This window comes from Vicugna pacos, chromosome 23 (assembly GCF_048564905.1).
Source record: "Vicugna pacos chromosome 23, VicPac4, whole genome shotgun sequence".
NCBI classification, from domain to species: Eukaryota; Metazoa; Chordata; class Mammalia; order Artiodactyla; family Camelidae; genus Vicugna; species Vicugna pacos.
The window spans coordinates 38,697,621-38,713,676 of record NC_133009.1 but is presented as its reverse complement, the minus strand read 5'-3'; the positions used below and the strand labels follow the sequence as shown (position 1 = coordinate 38,713,676).

Sequence of the window (16,056 nt, the reverse complement as noted above, 5' to 3'; positions counted from 1 at the left end):
CTCCCCCTATTCATAAACCCTCACCCAAATTTTTACTTTTTGGTTCTTTTTTTTTTTTTGGTGGGGGGACAGTAATTAGATTTATTATTCTGAGAGGAGGTACAGGGGATTGAACCCAGGACCTCATGCTTGCTAAGCACCGTGCTCTACCACTTGAGCTATTCCTCCCCGCTACTTTTAGGTTCTTACACAGATGCACAGCACTTTGAGAACTTATCCCTGTCTTGGCATCTGATTCCCACTTCTCTGAGGGCTTTAGTGGCAAGCAATAGAGGAAAAGGGGAAAATATATTTTTTTTAATTTAAGTATAGTTAATTTAAAATGAAAATAAATATTTAAAAAACCATGACACCTCAGGTTCCTCATCAATGGTGCATTTTGGGGTAAGCCACCTGTGACACTGTGCTCCTGCCACGGCATGTCCTGGATGTGGACTCCGAACTTCGCTGACGAGAGAGTTCTCCTAGAAGCGTGAACTCGACCCTTGGGGGTGGGGGAAGATGGGCAGACGCTCACCTCCATCCCTCCAGCACTTGCTCTGGGTGCTTCAGCTAGAGCTCCTTGGGTAATCAGTGTTCTTTCTGCAAGTCAGCAAACTCATCATCCCACTAGCCTCGCAAGGGAGGCGGCCCCACCCAGAACTGTCTGACCACCAGCACGTTTGGTTGGCCCACCCACTGTTTTTTAAAAATTCAACTGAAGATTGAACATTTAAAAATTCAGAGGGCTTGTATAAAAACTTTTGGCTTCTCTTGAAAAATGGCAACTTGTTGTCACCCTGGCATACAGCAGTGGCCCCAGGAACTGAACATGTGCCCTCCCTGTGGGTCCATCTGGCTGGCTTCTCTCATTTTTCCCTGTCCCTGTAGGCATTTGGGTCTTGACCTGTGCTCCAAGTCAGCTCTTTGGAGACTTGAAGACTCTGCTAGGTCCTGGTCTTACATTGGGCACTCACGTGTGACAAGGTGCTGAAAAGACGGGGCAAAAGCAATCCCTGGAGTTGGATGGCTGTGGACAGGGGTAGGAGGGAAATGAATAGATTTCAGACAAGTGAATAATAAACAGTGGAAAAACAAACTGAAGAGATAAGAAATACGGTCGAGTTGTATACGGCATGGACAGTGCTCTGGAGGACTTAGAGAAAACAAGGAGGGGAAGGAGCAGTGGCTGAGATTCAGGGTTAGGTGGATCTGACAGAACTCACTACTTGATCCACCTCTTGTTGAAAGCTGCCAAACATCAGGAACGCTCCAAGCAGCACTTTTCCAGTTGAGGGTCACAATCCACAATGGGTTACAAAACCAACTTCGTGGGTCTCAGCAGCATGTAGTGCATCACTGTATAAGCGCAAGTATTGTTTTGTGATAGTGTTAGTATGTGAGCAAATGCACTATAGATGACAGTCCCCAAAGTGTGAGAGCAGTGTGGCTCAGCAGGGAGAGAAGGGCCAGCTGGTGGGCAGATTTGGGATGGGGCTCCCATGTCCTCTTCCCTCAGCTTTAGAAAAGGGAAGCTTTTCTAAAGCTTGCTGTTCAGGGAAGATCAAAGGCACTAAGATTTATTATCTGTGTAACTTTTGTTGATAAACTTTTCTGAGTCTCAGCTTCTCCAACTGAAAAGTGGTGACATTACTCATCTACTTCACAGCACTAATACATCCAACAGACTGAATGTCTCCCAGCCTCTGGCCCCATCTTTTTCCCACAGTGCAGTATTTCCAAGTGCTCACACATCATCCTGCCTGCCAGGGGAGAGAAGAAGGGAGCTGGCATTAGGGTTCTTGTCAGACCCTGTGCTGTACACTCAACAGGACTTGCTGACCATGGTGGATCTGGGAGTGCTCTGTGAAATTCTGATATAATTACATAGAAATTTTATTCCTCTTGGAAGACTTGCACCATTGACAAAGAGAATTCCAAACATTCCAACCATCCAAGGCCCTAGAGCTGCAGAGAGGGGTTCCTTAGTGCAGAGACCTTAGGGGTGATGGTGGCTGCTACAGGGTGAACAGGGCACCTGAGTTCTCTTCTCTGCCTCTTGGCATCCCTCAGCAGAGTCCAGAGCCTCCAAAGTGGCCCAACCTGAATGGGAGGAAAACACCCAAAGTGAGTGTGGGTGACGCTGCCACTCCCTACCCCTGCGGGCAGGGCTGGCTGTGCTGGAAAGGAGGCTCCCTGAGGAGGGGCCCCACACACCCAGGTAAATCCAAGTCCTGAACCCTGGGTCCCTTTGGGCTGAGTCAGCAGAGAAGGGGTCCCAGGACTGGAGAGGGTGAGATGGGCAGCAAGAAGAGGTATTGAGTTACCAAGTGTCTCCCCAGGACCCAGACCCAGCTTCCCAGGGACAGAAGTCCCGAGAGAAGACCTCGGTCACGGTGTGAACTGATCCGCAGGGCAGCCCCGGAGCTGGGCGTGGGGCAGAACAGGGAGCACAAGTCCCACCAGAGATCATCCAGCAGAGCTGGAGGAGTTGCTGGTTCCAGGGAACCGAGCAGGGCAAAGGTATGGGGAATGACAGGGGCTCATCTCACAAAGGAAACTCCCCCCCGCCCCGGGTCCCCCCACCCCCGGCAGACCGGTCTGTTGTGAGATTTCTTCCTGCTTCACCTGGGCAGCCAGATTCTTCTCTTTGCATGGTCCAAAACTCCATCCTCGGCCAGACGGAGCCGCAGACACCAAAGGCCATTTCCTGTCCAACAAATGCGTGAAGCTTCTACCCAGTCCCCGAGCTGGAGACTCTGCCTCCTTCCCTCCAGCATCTTACAATCTGGTGGAGAGGCCTGCTCAGGGAAGAGGGCAGGGACAATGTGAACAGACAAATACCGAGTTAAAGGTGCAGTAATAGAGACGTCCTGGGAGTGCACAAAGTAAATAAAATAAAGTAAAAGAGGGGTGCCACCAAGGAGGCAGCTCATCCTGAAATTTCAGGGTCTATGCGTTTCCACAGGGTACATCTGACACCAAACATTCCAGGGCCCCCAAAACGGTGGCGAGATAACAGCAATGAGCTGGAGGGAGGAGCTGAGGTGGACTGTCAAGAGGTCTTTGGGAAAACTGGGGGAATGGAGAGGAGAAAGGAGGTCCAACTGGGCTGGGAGGTGACGAGTGGTGTAGGTAGGGAGGCCGCGTGAGGCCGGCGCAGAGAAGCGGGGTCGGCCGGATGGAGGGGAGGCGCAACACCCACCCCGTGCGTCCCGGAAAGAGGCGGGAGGCCGCGGCGGGCGCAGGGCAGGGAGCCGCCCTCCACGTGCGCTACGTGCCGTGCAGGCCGCCCTGTCCGCGGCCGCTGGGGAGCCGGCCTCCCGGGTCCCCCAGTCCAATCCGGGGGACAATGCACGGGACCGGGTCGCTCCCTGGTTTGCGAAGTATGCAGCGCGGCGCCCGGAAGGAACGCAGGGGCGCCCCATCTTTGGGCGGCAGGTCCAGGGCGCAGGCTGCAGACCGGGGGCAGCGGCCGGGGTGGGGTCGGACAGGCTTGGCGGAGGAGCATAGAGACCCCAGCAACTTGTGCGAGGCTCTGGGCCGCACAAATGCTGCGGCTGGCGACGGAGCCGGGCGGGGCGGGGTGTCGTCCCGGTTAAGGAGGGGTTCCTGGAGACGTGGCACCCGGACGGGGGTCGGTTCCGCTCCGGCTGCCGGGGCTGCAACCCGCCTGCCCCGGCCCCGGCCGCGACCCCGGCCCGCCCTAGCTCCGCTGCCCGCTGCCCGGAGCCCTGCACCTCCAACTCGAAGCACATCCCGGGTTCTGAGGCGCCCCGCGGCTGTGGAGCAGACAATGCAGCGCGCGCCCCGCCCCCGAGCGTCGCACCGGCTGGCCAATCAGCGCCCGCGGCCTGCCGGCCAATCAGCGCCCGCGGCCGGGCTCTTTAAAAAAAGAAGAGCCGGCGCGACGCGGCTGTCAGCTGGAGGGATCCCTCCGCACATGTAAACACGCATCATAAAGGGCCGGGAGTGCCTCCGCGTCCCCGCGGGCGGAGTGGCCCCTCCCGGGGCCCCTCCCTGGTCCTCCCGGGCGGGGCCCCTAGCCGCCCGGGGGCCGGCGCTCTTCAGTGTCACGGCGCGTCAACGAAGAGCGGGCAGCCGCTGCCCGGTCTGGGAGCCGCGGAATTCCGTGGCTGGGGTCGCTACCGGAAGTGGGGGGCGCGGGGCGGGGAGGCCCGGGGCGGGAGCTGCGGGCGAGCTGGTGCTCAGCTGGGGACCGGAGTTTTCCGAGGGCTCGCCCCCCTGCATCTCGGTCATAACCCGATCATGACTGCGGTTTTCCTCAAAGTTATATCTACCTGGCTTGGAGGATGATAGTGTTAAGTGTGGGATAGTCTTAACGGCACTCCCAGGAAAGAGCACATGACAGGAAATCAACTCCAGCGAGACCCTGGACAGCCCAGACCGCCCACGGCAAACAGCGACAACGAGGAATTTTCTCCCCAGCCTTTTATTATGAAGAAATTTCGAATATTCAGCAAAGTTGAATTTTTTTGCAGCAGATTCCTCTATACCCACGACCTAGATTCTACCATTAACACGTTATAACTTGTTACATCTCATATTTATCTTACACTGATGACTTTTTCTCCAGTAGGATGCCAGCAGCTCCTCGGCTTAAGTCTCCACCGCAGCGGCTTATCTAGGTTCCGAAGCCCTAGGCGGCAAAGAAAAGGACTACCTTCTACTACGACCTCCCAACTCTTTTGAGGGCCAAGTACCTATGGGCATCCTTAAGAGTTTACTGAAGATGAGGCTTCTTCCCTTCCCGCTTTTTAGTCGAAGAATCGTCAAGAATAAGATAATTATTATTTTTTTCTCCAGATGAATCTGAAAGCAGGGCTAGTACTCTGTTGACACTTATCTACCAGGGAGGCCCCAGCAAACAGTCCTTCCATGGGTTTGGCTGCTTTCTGGATAAGAGAGGTCTTTTTAGTGTTGAAGTCCTCCTTTTTAAGCTCCCTCTCTCCCCTTTTCGGGCGCAGGACATACCCCCCCAACAAAGAAGAAAGTGTGCCAAAAGTCCTTTCACTGCTCTGCAAAATGGGATTCCGGTACCTGCCTCGCGGGCTGGTAGTGCGTATTTAAGGAGCTAAGGACCATTTGCAGCAATGCCTCACACACAGTAAGCATCAGGTAAACAACAGCTGTCGCTCCTGCTAATCATCCCCAGGCTTACATCTCCAGTTCTGACCGCTCCCCTTCGGATTGTCCCTTCAGCCTGCTGGGTATCTCCACCTGTACCAGACACCTAATACTCATCACGCCCAGAAGGGAACACATGGCCGCCCCCACCCCGCCTCCCCAGACTGCCCTCTCGTCCCGCAGAGATGCCAACGGCCCGCACCACTCTGGCAGGCACACTTTAGTCGTGCCGCCCACATTGTCACCTTCGTGTCCTACATCTGCACCCCTTCCTCCTAAGGAGGAGGCTGCCTTAATTTAGGCCCCAGCATTTCTCCTCTGGACTGGTTCAGGTCTTCTCCTTGTATCCAGACTCGTCGTCCTCTTTTCCCTGCAACGCCCCACCTTCCAGTGAGTGGAGTCTCCATCACTTCTTAGCCATATGACTTGGACAAATTGCCTGATCAACTTGTGCCTCGCTGTCCTTATTTGTAAAATGGAAACAAGCAGCTGCCTCGCAGGGTTGTTGCGCACATTAAAGATTAATCATGAAAGCACGTGGCTCAGGGCCGAGGAGAGGCGTGCTCAGAGTGTATTATCCTCCTCCTAACTGCTGTTTTCTCACCTACAAGGCTGCTCTCACGTTCCAGCTGCTGCCTCTACCTGGAGAAGTCTCCTCCGCGCCCAAGATTCCGCGCCCCTCCGGGGTCTGACCCAGTGTTCGGGCACTTCCCCCAGGGCGCCTCCCACGGCGCGGGACGGGACTGGACTGGACAGAGGGTGCACTCGTGGGCCCGGCCTCTCCCCAAGACTGGTAACTTCCTGAGGGAGGGAAGGGACTCTGGCACGTAGTCAATGGTCTGTGGATGCGGGCTGGGCTGGATCGCGAGGACGAGCTCGGTCCCCGGAGGCCGCCCCGCCCGACCCGGGGGCGGGCGCTCGGCGCCGGGCGGGTGGGGGTGGGGCGGGACTCCTTTTCCTCGCCGTGGCGGCGGAGGCGCACGGCGTGGCTGGCGCGGAGCGGCACGGCGGCGTCGGTCCGGGTCGGAGTCTGAGTCTGAGGAGCCGGATCGGAGTCTGAGGAGGACCGGGCGGAGGAGGAGGAGGAAGGCAGAGGAGGAAGGCGAGGAGCCGTCGCTCAGCCGCGTCCGTGGCGGCTGCGAGGATGGAGGCCCCCTGCCCGCGCCCCGCGCCGGCCCTCGGCGGCCCCGGCCCGCTGGGCGAGTTCCTGCCGCCGCCCGAGTGCCCGGTCTTTGAGCCCAGCTGGGAGGAGTTCGCCGACCCCTTTGCCTTCATCCACAAGATCCGGCCCATAGCCGAGCAGACCGGGATCTGCAAGGTGCGGCCGCCGCCGGTGAGTCTCGAGCAGGGCTCGTTGCCGGGAGGGCGTCGGGGCCTCGGCGCGGGGGCGGGGAGCGGCCGGGCCGGGCAGGGGTTCGGATCCGGACGCGGCGGCAGCGGCACCGGCCCCGGGGCCGCGGCCGCCCGGAGCCCGCGGGGCGGAGGCGGGCAGGGAGGCGGGCGCGGAGGCAACCTCGGGGGCGGGCGCGGGTGCGGGGCGCCGGGCGGGTGCGGGGTGCGCGCCCCGCGAGTTGTCGCGAGGAGGAAAGTTTTCAATATGGCGGCGGAGCCCCTGGTCCTTTGTGTGGAGGCGGCGGCGGCCCGGGCGGCCTCACCTGGCGCCCCACCCTCCGGGCCCGGCCCCCCGCCCCGGCCCGGACCCTCGGCGGGCCTCCTGAGGCCGGAGGCGAGGCAGGGCGGCCGCGCCGGGCGGGAGGAGCCCCGGGCCGGGCCGAGCGGACTTGCTGAGGGGGCGTGAGCCTGGGGGCCGGCCGGGCCCCTGTCCCGAGGGCCGCCTGCAGCGGGAGGTGTCACCCCGGAGACGGATGCCGCCCCGTGTCGCGACCTGGAGCTGAGGGCCCAGCGCAGCCCCCGGCCCGGGTGGGCTTGAGGGTGGGTGTTCCTGAAACGGTCCCCAACGGCTGTAACGTCCGCGGGGAAGCCCGGCGGGCCCCCCTTCCCCCCCCGCCCCCCCCCCAGCCCCGACCCCGACGCTCCCGACCCCCGGGCTGTGCCCCCACTCGGGCCTGCTGACGCCGAGGCGGCCTAACGGCGGTTGGACGGCCAGGGACCGTTGGAAGGAGATTCAACTGCTTTTCCTACAGTTTGAGAATCTTGTCCCCACTTCGCCCCCGCCCGCACGGAGGGAGACCCCCCTCCCTCCGCTGTCTGTCTTCGGCTTGCTCTTTAGTGACGTTTGAGTTGCGGGGGTTCTGTGCGTCGCCGTTCTGCTCTGGAGAGCTGTTTTGAGGGAGACCCCTCAATAAGTCTTCCTTACCCCAGCTCCCTTCCCCTCCCCCCCAAATTGAACCGGGGACACCATACTTTAGTTCTTCTTGGGCCAGTTTGAACATGGACATGAAATATATGGTTCGAAAATAACTGGTCAGCTAGTATGGGGGAAATGTTCGAAAATAGATGCATTTCTATCAAGAAGTGGGCAGGGTTGATTGTTGCTTAAGGGAAGTGCGTTCCGGTTAGAGCGCAAAGAGGCCTGCAGAAGTTGTGCCGGGTGTTTGGAGCCAAGGTTTTAGTTCTGGAAGAATAGGTCATGTACAGGTAGCAGTTGAGCTGTACGTTAAGAACGGTGAATATGAATATTCTACGTTTGCATCAATGGGATTTTGTTCAGAAACTAGGCAACTTGAGTAAGTTCTCGGTGGCCCAAATGTGTGCAGTCACTCCTGGGAGTGAGTTGTCCTCCATGTTGGTATTGTGGTGTACTAGGGCTGGGGTAAACCTTTCATCTACTTTCTTATCCTGTGCCCTTTGTAGGGCTCTTTCCCCAAAAAGATAGTGTTACTTTGGTTAGGTCTGGCTCCTCATGTCCTTGTCCTGGCTAGGATATTAATGGTAAGCTTTGCAAAATGTGTGATCTTGCTGCATTTCCCCATTCTGAATGTCAGACAGACATGATGGCCACCATTTTGTATTGAGAGTGGTACGAACTACAGTCCGAGGAAGGTGTTAAAGAGGCACAAATAAATAATCCACAAACAAAACCAATGCTCTGTTTTGAAGATTTCTTTTGTGTAGAGGAGGCTTGTTTCCTCCTTTGTTTAACAAACTCCTGTGCCAAATGGAAAGAGTTTGGGAGTATTCGTTGTTGATACAACTAGAGAAAAGGGAAATATTTTCATAAGTTGTAGCTCTTGAAGAAAGGTCTTGTTGGAACAAAGGATTCTTAAGAGATGAGGATGTAAACCGTCTTTGTTTTAGAAAACTGTGAACAAGTGGTTTCATATAATTGAAATAAAGCAACCCAAAAAAACCAAGAGGTAGGAAATATTTTCCATGGCAATAGCTGTAAAATGCCTGTGTTTCTAGATAATTTATGGCCACTAAGTTTTTGGAATACAAGTGGCTGTATTAAAGTGGGGATTTGGTCTGTTGGTATTGTATTTCTCTGAGGTAAGGGGAAGAATTATAAAGCATTTCTGCTTCCTTTTGTCTTTATCTTTGCATTTTTAATTAATGGTACTTATGGAGCTTCAGTTTATAGTTTCTTCTCAGTGATGGTCCTAAATTGCTAAAACCTTGGGGTTCACAGAAATTATGAAAATACAGGAAGATAAATGTGACAAAATTAATAAATCAAGAAGTTGGTACTCAAATCCTGAGTTATAAGTTTAAAGAGGAATGTAAACAAACCTTTTTTCAAGTTACATCAAGTATGTAGGATTACTAGGCTTATTTCCTGGGCTGCTCTTTAAAATTTTATTTTATTTTGTTAACGGTCTGACTTCTGGTTTTGTTACCTTTAGAATGCAAATGTTTATTTCCTCCTTGATGTACTTAGATTTCTTTTTAAGGACAAATTATATTTTCCATGCCGCTTTGTAGTATTTGGAGATGATTACTTTTAGGGTGTAACTATTAGGCAGAAAATAGTTGGCTGCTCAGTAAATACTTTTCTGTCTCCTGAGTTTGATTAGAATGTATTTGATGGCTTTAATAACCTTCTTTGTTGCCCTCAAACATGTAACACTTGGCCATAGATGGGCAGGTTACACAGTTTTTTTCTCTGGTGTTCAGAAGTCAGGGATTTATTTAAGTCAGACCCCAGATGGCACAGTAGATACATTTTTCAACTTTAACTTCCTGTGGTTGTTAGTTTGATCCCTTCATCTGTATAGCCAAAGTGTAAAACTTTCAAGTGTTTTGATACAGTGAGCAGCTTTGAGTCAGCCTTTTGGTTCCACCTTTAGGAACAAGGTGGAACTTAAACACACATTTCTTTGTATGTGGAGGTGTTAATGATACCAAGCTCTTTTTCTCTATTCCAACCTATCATTCTCTCTAATTTTAGGTTTTCTTGACTTTGGCCTAATCCTGTTGTTTTCCCAATTTCTTTGGCATCATGAAATTTTTCTCTAGTTGTGATTCCTTGCCACCTTACATCTTTTAACATTTGAGGGAAAGGCTTATCAATAGAAACAATCTTGAGTGAAGGAAGAATTTAAAATTATTTTTAAAAAAATAACAGCTTTATTGAGCTGTGATTCATATACCATACAGTTCATCAATTTAAAGTGTGAGATTCAATAGTTTTTAGTGTTTTCACAGTTTTACATAACATCACCACAATCAGTGTTAGAACATCATCATCCCCAAGAGAAAGCCTGTACCCAATTGTAATTACTTTTTAAGATGAATTTAGGATTCTACTGCTCAAAAGAAAAACTTTTCTTTCTCATTTGGTAGGAGGCTGGATTAAGTCCTACAGTTTTAGTTAGAATGTGTCTTCCTTAAACAAAATTAAGAACAAACTTCATTTGTTGTAGTCTTTGAATGGGTGTTTAGCTAAATTTGACTTTGCCAGTGGTAAATTGGTCACACGAGGAGCCACAAACATCCATCTAGCTGTACCTCTTAGCGAACTAATCAATAAATTAATAGATTCTTAGAATGTAATGTGATACTACAAATATATGAGGGGGCTAAAGATTCACATTCCCCACCCCCATTGGAAAAGTTTCCCTTCCTGTGGTTATAAAAAAAGTTTGTTTAAACATGCAGTATAAACCTTTTTAAAGAGCAAAATGAATAGAGAATTGCCTTTGAAAAGTGTTAATGTTTTGAATTAAGACTTGGGATTGAGTTCATTATTGAGACACTGATAACAAAAATTAGAGAAAATTAACGCTCAATTTCATTCTTTGTCTCTAAGGTACTTAATTTTCTTTATTTCTGATTGATAGAGCCAATAGGAAACTTGCTTACTTATTTACATAATATAGGCAGATAGAAATCTGCCAGTGAGAGAATTTTCTTTTAGAAAGATAAAAACATTGCAAACTGTTTGATTAAAAAGGGGAGGGGGCGGTTTATGTGCTGTAAATGGGATCTTCTTGTAGGCTTTTGCAACCTCTCATTGTTTTAATTGGACCACACTAAAGTTTGGTTATAGAAAAGGATAAAGGGAGAGCTCATGTCCCAAAATGAAAGTGCTAATTAATTAGGATCTTGGACTTAGGTTACAGGATGCCTACTTGGGTACCTCCTTGCAAAGCCCATCTATGGATTTTAAAACCGGTAACCTAGAAAGACCTTGCTTTCCTCATTGTGCAGTCCTTGCATTGAGCTGGTGGTTTGATGTTTCCTTTCCAAGAGAGTTAGATATTCTCTGGAGATTATGCTAGTATACCTGTTTTCAAGTGCAGAAAATCATTGCAGACTCAAGAAAAAATTAAGTTAGGTGGGATTAATGTTGAGAACTGAAGAGGTGGCTACTTTCCTTTTTGAAATTTCTAAGTTTGAGTCCTTTGAGAAGGAATCACCAGAGGCACACTGATGAGCCCCTTTGAAATGAGTGGGTCCGTGGAGTGATACTCTGGGAAAGCCATTGCCACTGGTCATTCTCATTTACTTTAGATTAAGTTTGAGAAACTGGTATCTGGATTTTAAACTCTGAGTTGTGAGAAATTTGTTTTATACATGAAAATTGTATGCAGCTTCACAAGGATTTCCTAAGTATTTTATTAACTGGTGTATCCTAGCATGGGATTAAAGAGAAGAATGAGAGACTACCTTTGTACACCTCAAAAAATTCTTCCAAAAATGCTCCCTTTTCTGTCATTAACTATTAGATGAGTTCTGTGGTGATTTTGGTTTTTCAGTTCCCAAGTTTATGAAGACTAATGAGAAGAAGCCGCCTCTAGGGCAGTAAGACATTTTTGTTCCATAATTGTAAGATTTTTGGAACAAAGATGTGGAATTTGAGACTTTTTTTTTTAAACATCAGATCTTTAATTGTAGACCATTCCTGTTGAAGCATCATTGCCATACACCTTTAGACATGGCCTAGAGTCATCCAGTCTGTACGTCTGGGGAGTTTGTTTTTTAATCAGTTAAGCTTGCTTTCTAGACTAAGGACTAGTTACTTGTTCCGCAAAAGCCTTCATTTGCAGGGTGTACATGGAATTTTTTTATTATGAAAATTATTTAAGTATACCCAAAACCATAGAGAATATAGTCTCTTTACCTATTTTTCTAGGTATAAGAGCAGAAGGCAATATGGATGGATCTCTAGGTCCATCCATGTTGCTGCAAATGGCATTATTTTATTCTTTGGTATGGCTGAGTAGTATTCCATTGTATATTTATACTGTATCTTCATCCAGTCATCAGTTGATGGACATTGGGTTGTTTCCGTGTCTTGGCTTTTGTGAATAGTGCTTCTTTGAACATTGGGGTGCATGTGTCTTTTTGAATTACATTTTTCTCTAAGTATATGCCCAACAGTGGGATTGCTGGATCACATGGTAAGTCTATTTTTAGTTTTTTAAGGAACCTGTGTACTGTCCTCCATAGTGGCTGCACCAATCTACACTCCCACCAACAGTGTAAGAGGGTTCCCTTTTCTCCACACCCTCTCCAGCATTTATTGTTTGTAGACTTTTATTGATGGCTGGTGTGAGGTGATATTTCACTGTAGTTTTGATTTGCGTTTCTCTGACAGTTACCAATGCTGAGCATTTTTTTCACTGCCTATTGGCCATTTGTATGTCTTCACTGGAGAATTGCTTGTTAAGGTCTTTTGCCTATTTTTGGATTGGGTTTCTTGTTTTTTTGATATTAAGGTGTACGTATGAGCTGTTTGTATATTTTGGAAATTAGTCCCTTGTCGGTCACATCATTTGCAATTTGCCAATGACTTTCTTACTTTTTGTTCTTTTTGGTAGAGTTGCTTGTATTTTTCCAATTGTGTTTTTATTTGAGTCTTCTTGAAAACTTTTCATTTTGGAGAGTTCAGATTCCAGATCTTTAATTCTGAGTTCCATTTGACTTCTTTTTGAAGAATTATTATTCTCTCTTAACTGCTCTAAGTTTTCTTGAGATGCAGCTTGTGTCTGTAAACATAGGTTGACATCTTCTAATTTTTCTGGTATATCCTGTCTTGCTCGTTCTTCACTCTCCCATTGATACTGCTCTACTTGACTGTTCTGCCATATTCATTTCTATATGACTTTAAGGTTTACTACTTCTTGTTCCAATTTCTCTTTATTCTCTAGTTTTCACATTTCTTTTGCTTTACTTTCAGAGATAATAACTCCTGTTGAAGAATTTGATTTCTGAATCCAGATGTAAACATTTTAAAGATGTAGTTTCCAGTTTTGTTGTAAGATCATCAATCTTATGTTTGAGCATATTAGTATGAATATCTATTTCAATTTGATTGGTTTTTAAATTTCCATGGAAACTAATCTCTCCAGTTTCATATTCATTTAACTTCCTTGTCATTTTTAAGAGTTCCTTATATCTAGTAATCTCTTTTTCTAATTCATCATTTTTTTTATTTCTTTATCCAAACTATATTCCAGAGATTGCTTTAACTCAGTTAATTTCTTTAATTGTTCCTTTTCATCCTCAGACAAACTTGTGCTTAACAGGTTTTTCTGAAGCTGTTCAATTTTGCCTGCTTGCTTTTTGATTGTAACTTTTAACTTGGAATTTTCAATTTCAAGCTTTTCAAGCTTTTGCATGTGATCCTGTGCCTTCTCAGCACATCTCATGGTCTCTGTGTGTCGATCCTGTGCTTCTTGCAATTGACTTGTGATTTGACGTAGTTTCTTTAAATCCTGTGCCTCATCTTCTAAATTAGTACAATAACGTGATGCGACCTCCAGTGAAGCCTCCAACACAGACTGCTTCTCTAGGGTGTGAGCCAGTTCTTGTTGAAGCTGTCTCACAATGGCTTCTCTTTCTGCTTTCTCATTTTCATATTAATAACAATAAATGTAAAATTTAAGAAGTATTTTGCAGGGATAAAAATAAGCTTTAATAAGGAAAGTGTGTGTGGATTTTTTTTCCTATTATGTAAAAGGAGTCAGTGTTTCTAGATTTTTAGAAATAAGTGGGTAGAATCTTGAATCTAACTCCATCATGACCTTGGACAAAGTCATTTCTTTTTCCAATGTATGCCTTCTCATCTGCTATAAGGAGATCTGACACTGACCTAGGGCTGCTGTCCAGATTAATTAATTGATGGATTGCAAGGAGCTTAAATCCCAGAAGCTTTATTTGCTCACAGCTAAGAAGGGTCTGGGGACAGATTTAGAGACAGAGGTTAGGGCCAAATACATAACCCTCATTTTCCCTACAGCAAAAGAATTTTTAAAAGTGAAACTTGAAAAGCCAAAAGCTTCGTGTCATAACTAGAATATACAGAATGTAATTCTTCCATTGATTTAGATAAAGCTTTTCTGTACTTGGATTTTTTTAAAAAATTAATTGAAATAAAACTTTCAGGTAGAGCTGTTGCAAGCTATTTCAGAAAATGTGTAGTACATGTGTGTTATGCATAGCGTGTGTATATGGGCAAAAGTTTGTATTCACCGAGCTTTGTGTTAAAAAGTGTTTAAGATTACTTTAATTTCCCCTAGGGATGGCTGTGACGCTGTGGAAGCCCTGCAGATGGAGTGCATTATGTTTTATCTAACAATTTAACTATCCCAATTCCTGCCTGACAAGAGGGTTAGTAGATTGAATCTTTAAATTACTTGTAAAGTGGGGAGAAAAGTACAACAGGTGGTAAGAAAAGCTTTACCTTTGATGTTCAGGACAGAGCCTGATTTTGTTCTTTTAATAACAAGTAGGCAAACTTTTTAAAAACAAAGCTGGTTAGAACTCCTATATAGTCATACAAGTCTGAATTCTTTTTTTTTTTTTTTTTTTTTTGGTGGGAGGAGGTAATTAGGTTTGTTTACTTATTTATTCTTAGAGGAGGTACCAGGGATTGAACCCAGAACCCCATACATGCTAAGCATGCACTCTACCACTTCAGCTATATCCTTCCCCTCTGAATTCTCCAATTTTTTTGTTCAACTATGTATCTTCTGTTATGGGACTTTGTTTCTTAGGTGGACCCATATATGTTGTATTTCTCCTGGTGTGGCTTTTTTTTTTTTTCTTCAGTCAAGCAGTTCACTCACGTCTGCTTTCTGGATTAAAACACTGTCTAATAATGGTATATATCAAGTTCTAAAATCTTTAAGAATGCTGAGTTTTTTAGTTGTGAGCTGGTAGCTAGGCTGAGCCTTCTCTTTATAGCTATGTTTCTCATGTGGCCCTAGGCAGATTTTTGTGCATTCCTGTGTTAATTCTTGCCACCTCACAGCTTGACCAAATTGTAATGTTAGAGAACTCAGTTTAAACCTGTATTTTCAGCACTTAGTGGGACTTTTATTCAGCATGTGCTCCTATGAGGCATACTGATACCTGAACATCTGCTCCACCCTTCTAACTCCAGAGACAAAGAACAAATCCCTATCAAAACCACATAATTACAAGGTCTTTAAGGCAAAATCCTCCCAATTTTCTGTGTGGTTGTACCAATTCGTCATTTGGTGACATTTAAACCAGATGGGAATGGCTCATCCTTGCCAGGCTTTAACTTGGATGGGAGAGTGAGGATCTCTTAGGATTAGTACTTTGGTATCTTTTTATTTGAGTGATGGGGGTTGAGGGCATGGAAATGAGTGAGGTCTATGAAGCGAATTTTGGGAGTATGATCTCCATTTTGTGAAATTCCAGGTATTCCAAGCTTTTTCTTCTCCCAGAGAGGCTGTTATCCAGTATTAGGACGCATTTTGGACAAATTGAGAATAGCCACCAAATTTTCAAGTGAAAGGCTGACCTCAAGGATTTGTGTAGGGTGTGGATTTGGGTTTTTTAAAAATTGTACTTGATGGCAACCTCCTCTGGGTTCCTCTCTATAACCACGTTTTTTCCCCCACTGCTAACCTTGCAGCTTTCCCTATCTTTTATGTATAAAATAGATCTTTGAGTTATGTGATAGATAATTGCTCATCAAGATTTTTTGAGGGCAACAAGGTTTAAAATTTGATTTAAGATCTAAGATAATGTGATTTTGGAGGTTGGTATTAACTAGCTAGGAAGTGAGAACTTGCACAGAATAGAGATTTTGTGGAAGGATTGTGGAGCTGGAATCCAAACATTTGGCTTTTGATGTATGTTCCATTACTTACATGTTATCCTTGAGCTTCCAGCCTTGGAGGTCATGACTTGTTTTCGGAGTTTTATTCCATTAGCCTGCCTTATGAAATGAGAATAATTCTGGCTCTGCTTTATATGATGAGGCCTGAATGTGCTCAAGGTCACCTGACCACGAAGTGGTGGAGCCTGGTTTAAGCTGACACAGTACAGAGTTAGTGCTCTTGGCCACTATTTATGCTGCCTCTTATATATCCACATGCAACGGGGTTACATGAGATGGTTGGAAAGTTAAGAATCTTACTTTTTTTTAATTGAAGTATAGTTGATTCACAATATTGTGTTAGTTTCAGGTACACAGCAAAGTGATTCAGTTATGTATATACATATTTTTTTTCCAGCTGCTTTTCCATTATAGGTTATTACAAGATACTG

The 16,056-nt window shown here is 47.0% G+C and overlaps 1 protein-coding gene, 1 long non-coding RNA gene and 1 pseudogene across 4 annotated transcripts in view; 1 reads left to right on the top strand and 2 right to left on the bottom strand.

The window, feature by feature from the left end:
• Nucleotides 1-1,857: 1,857 nt before the first annotated feature.
• On the bottom strand, nt 1,858-3,770 carry LOC116279048 (uncharacterized). Its single transcript, XR_004188379.2, has 3 exons — nt 3,185-3,770; nt 2,608-2,780; nt 1,858-2,082 (listed from the first exon to the last, which is right to left on the bottom strand). It is a non-coding gene; the product is annotated as an uncharacterized lncRNA (long non-coding RNA).
• Nucleotides 3,771-6,111: 2,341 nt separating this feature from the next.
• The window catches only part of KDM5B (lysine demethylase 5B), a 65,762-nt gene continuing 55,817 nt past the window's right edge, over nt 6,112-16,056 (top strand). The window contains exon 1 of one of the 3 annotated variants that reach the window (XM_031674778.2): nt 6,112-6,460. In XM_031674778.2, the coding sequence (XP_031530638.1) occupies nt 6,272-6,460 (189 nt within the window). In that variant the 5' untranslated portion in view covers nt 6,112-6,271. Of the gene's footprint in view, nt 6,461-7,040; nt 7,060-14,122; nt 14,143-16,056 lie in introns of those variants that run through there. The other 2 variants (XM_072948872.1, XM_072948871.1) reach the window with 2 other exon arrangements.
• Nucleotides 12,302-13,181, bottom strand: LOC140688569 (ankyrin repeat domain-containing protein 26-like; annotated as a pseudogene).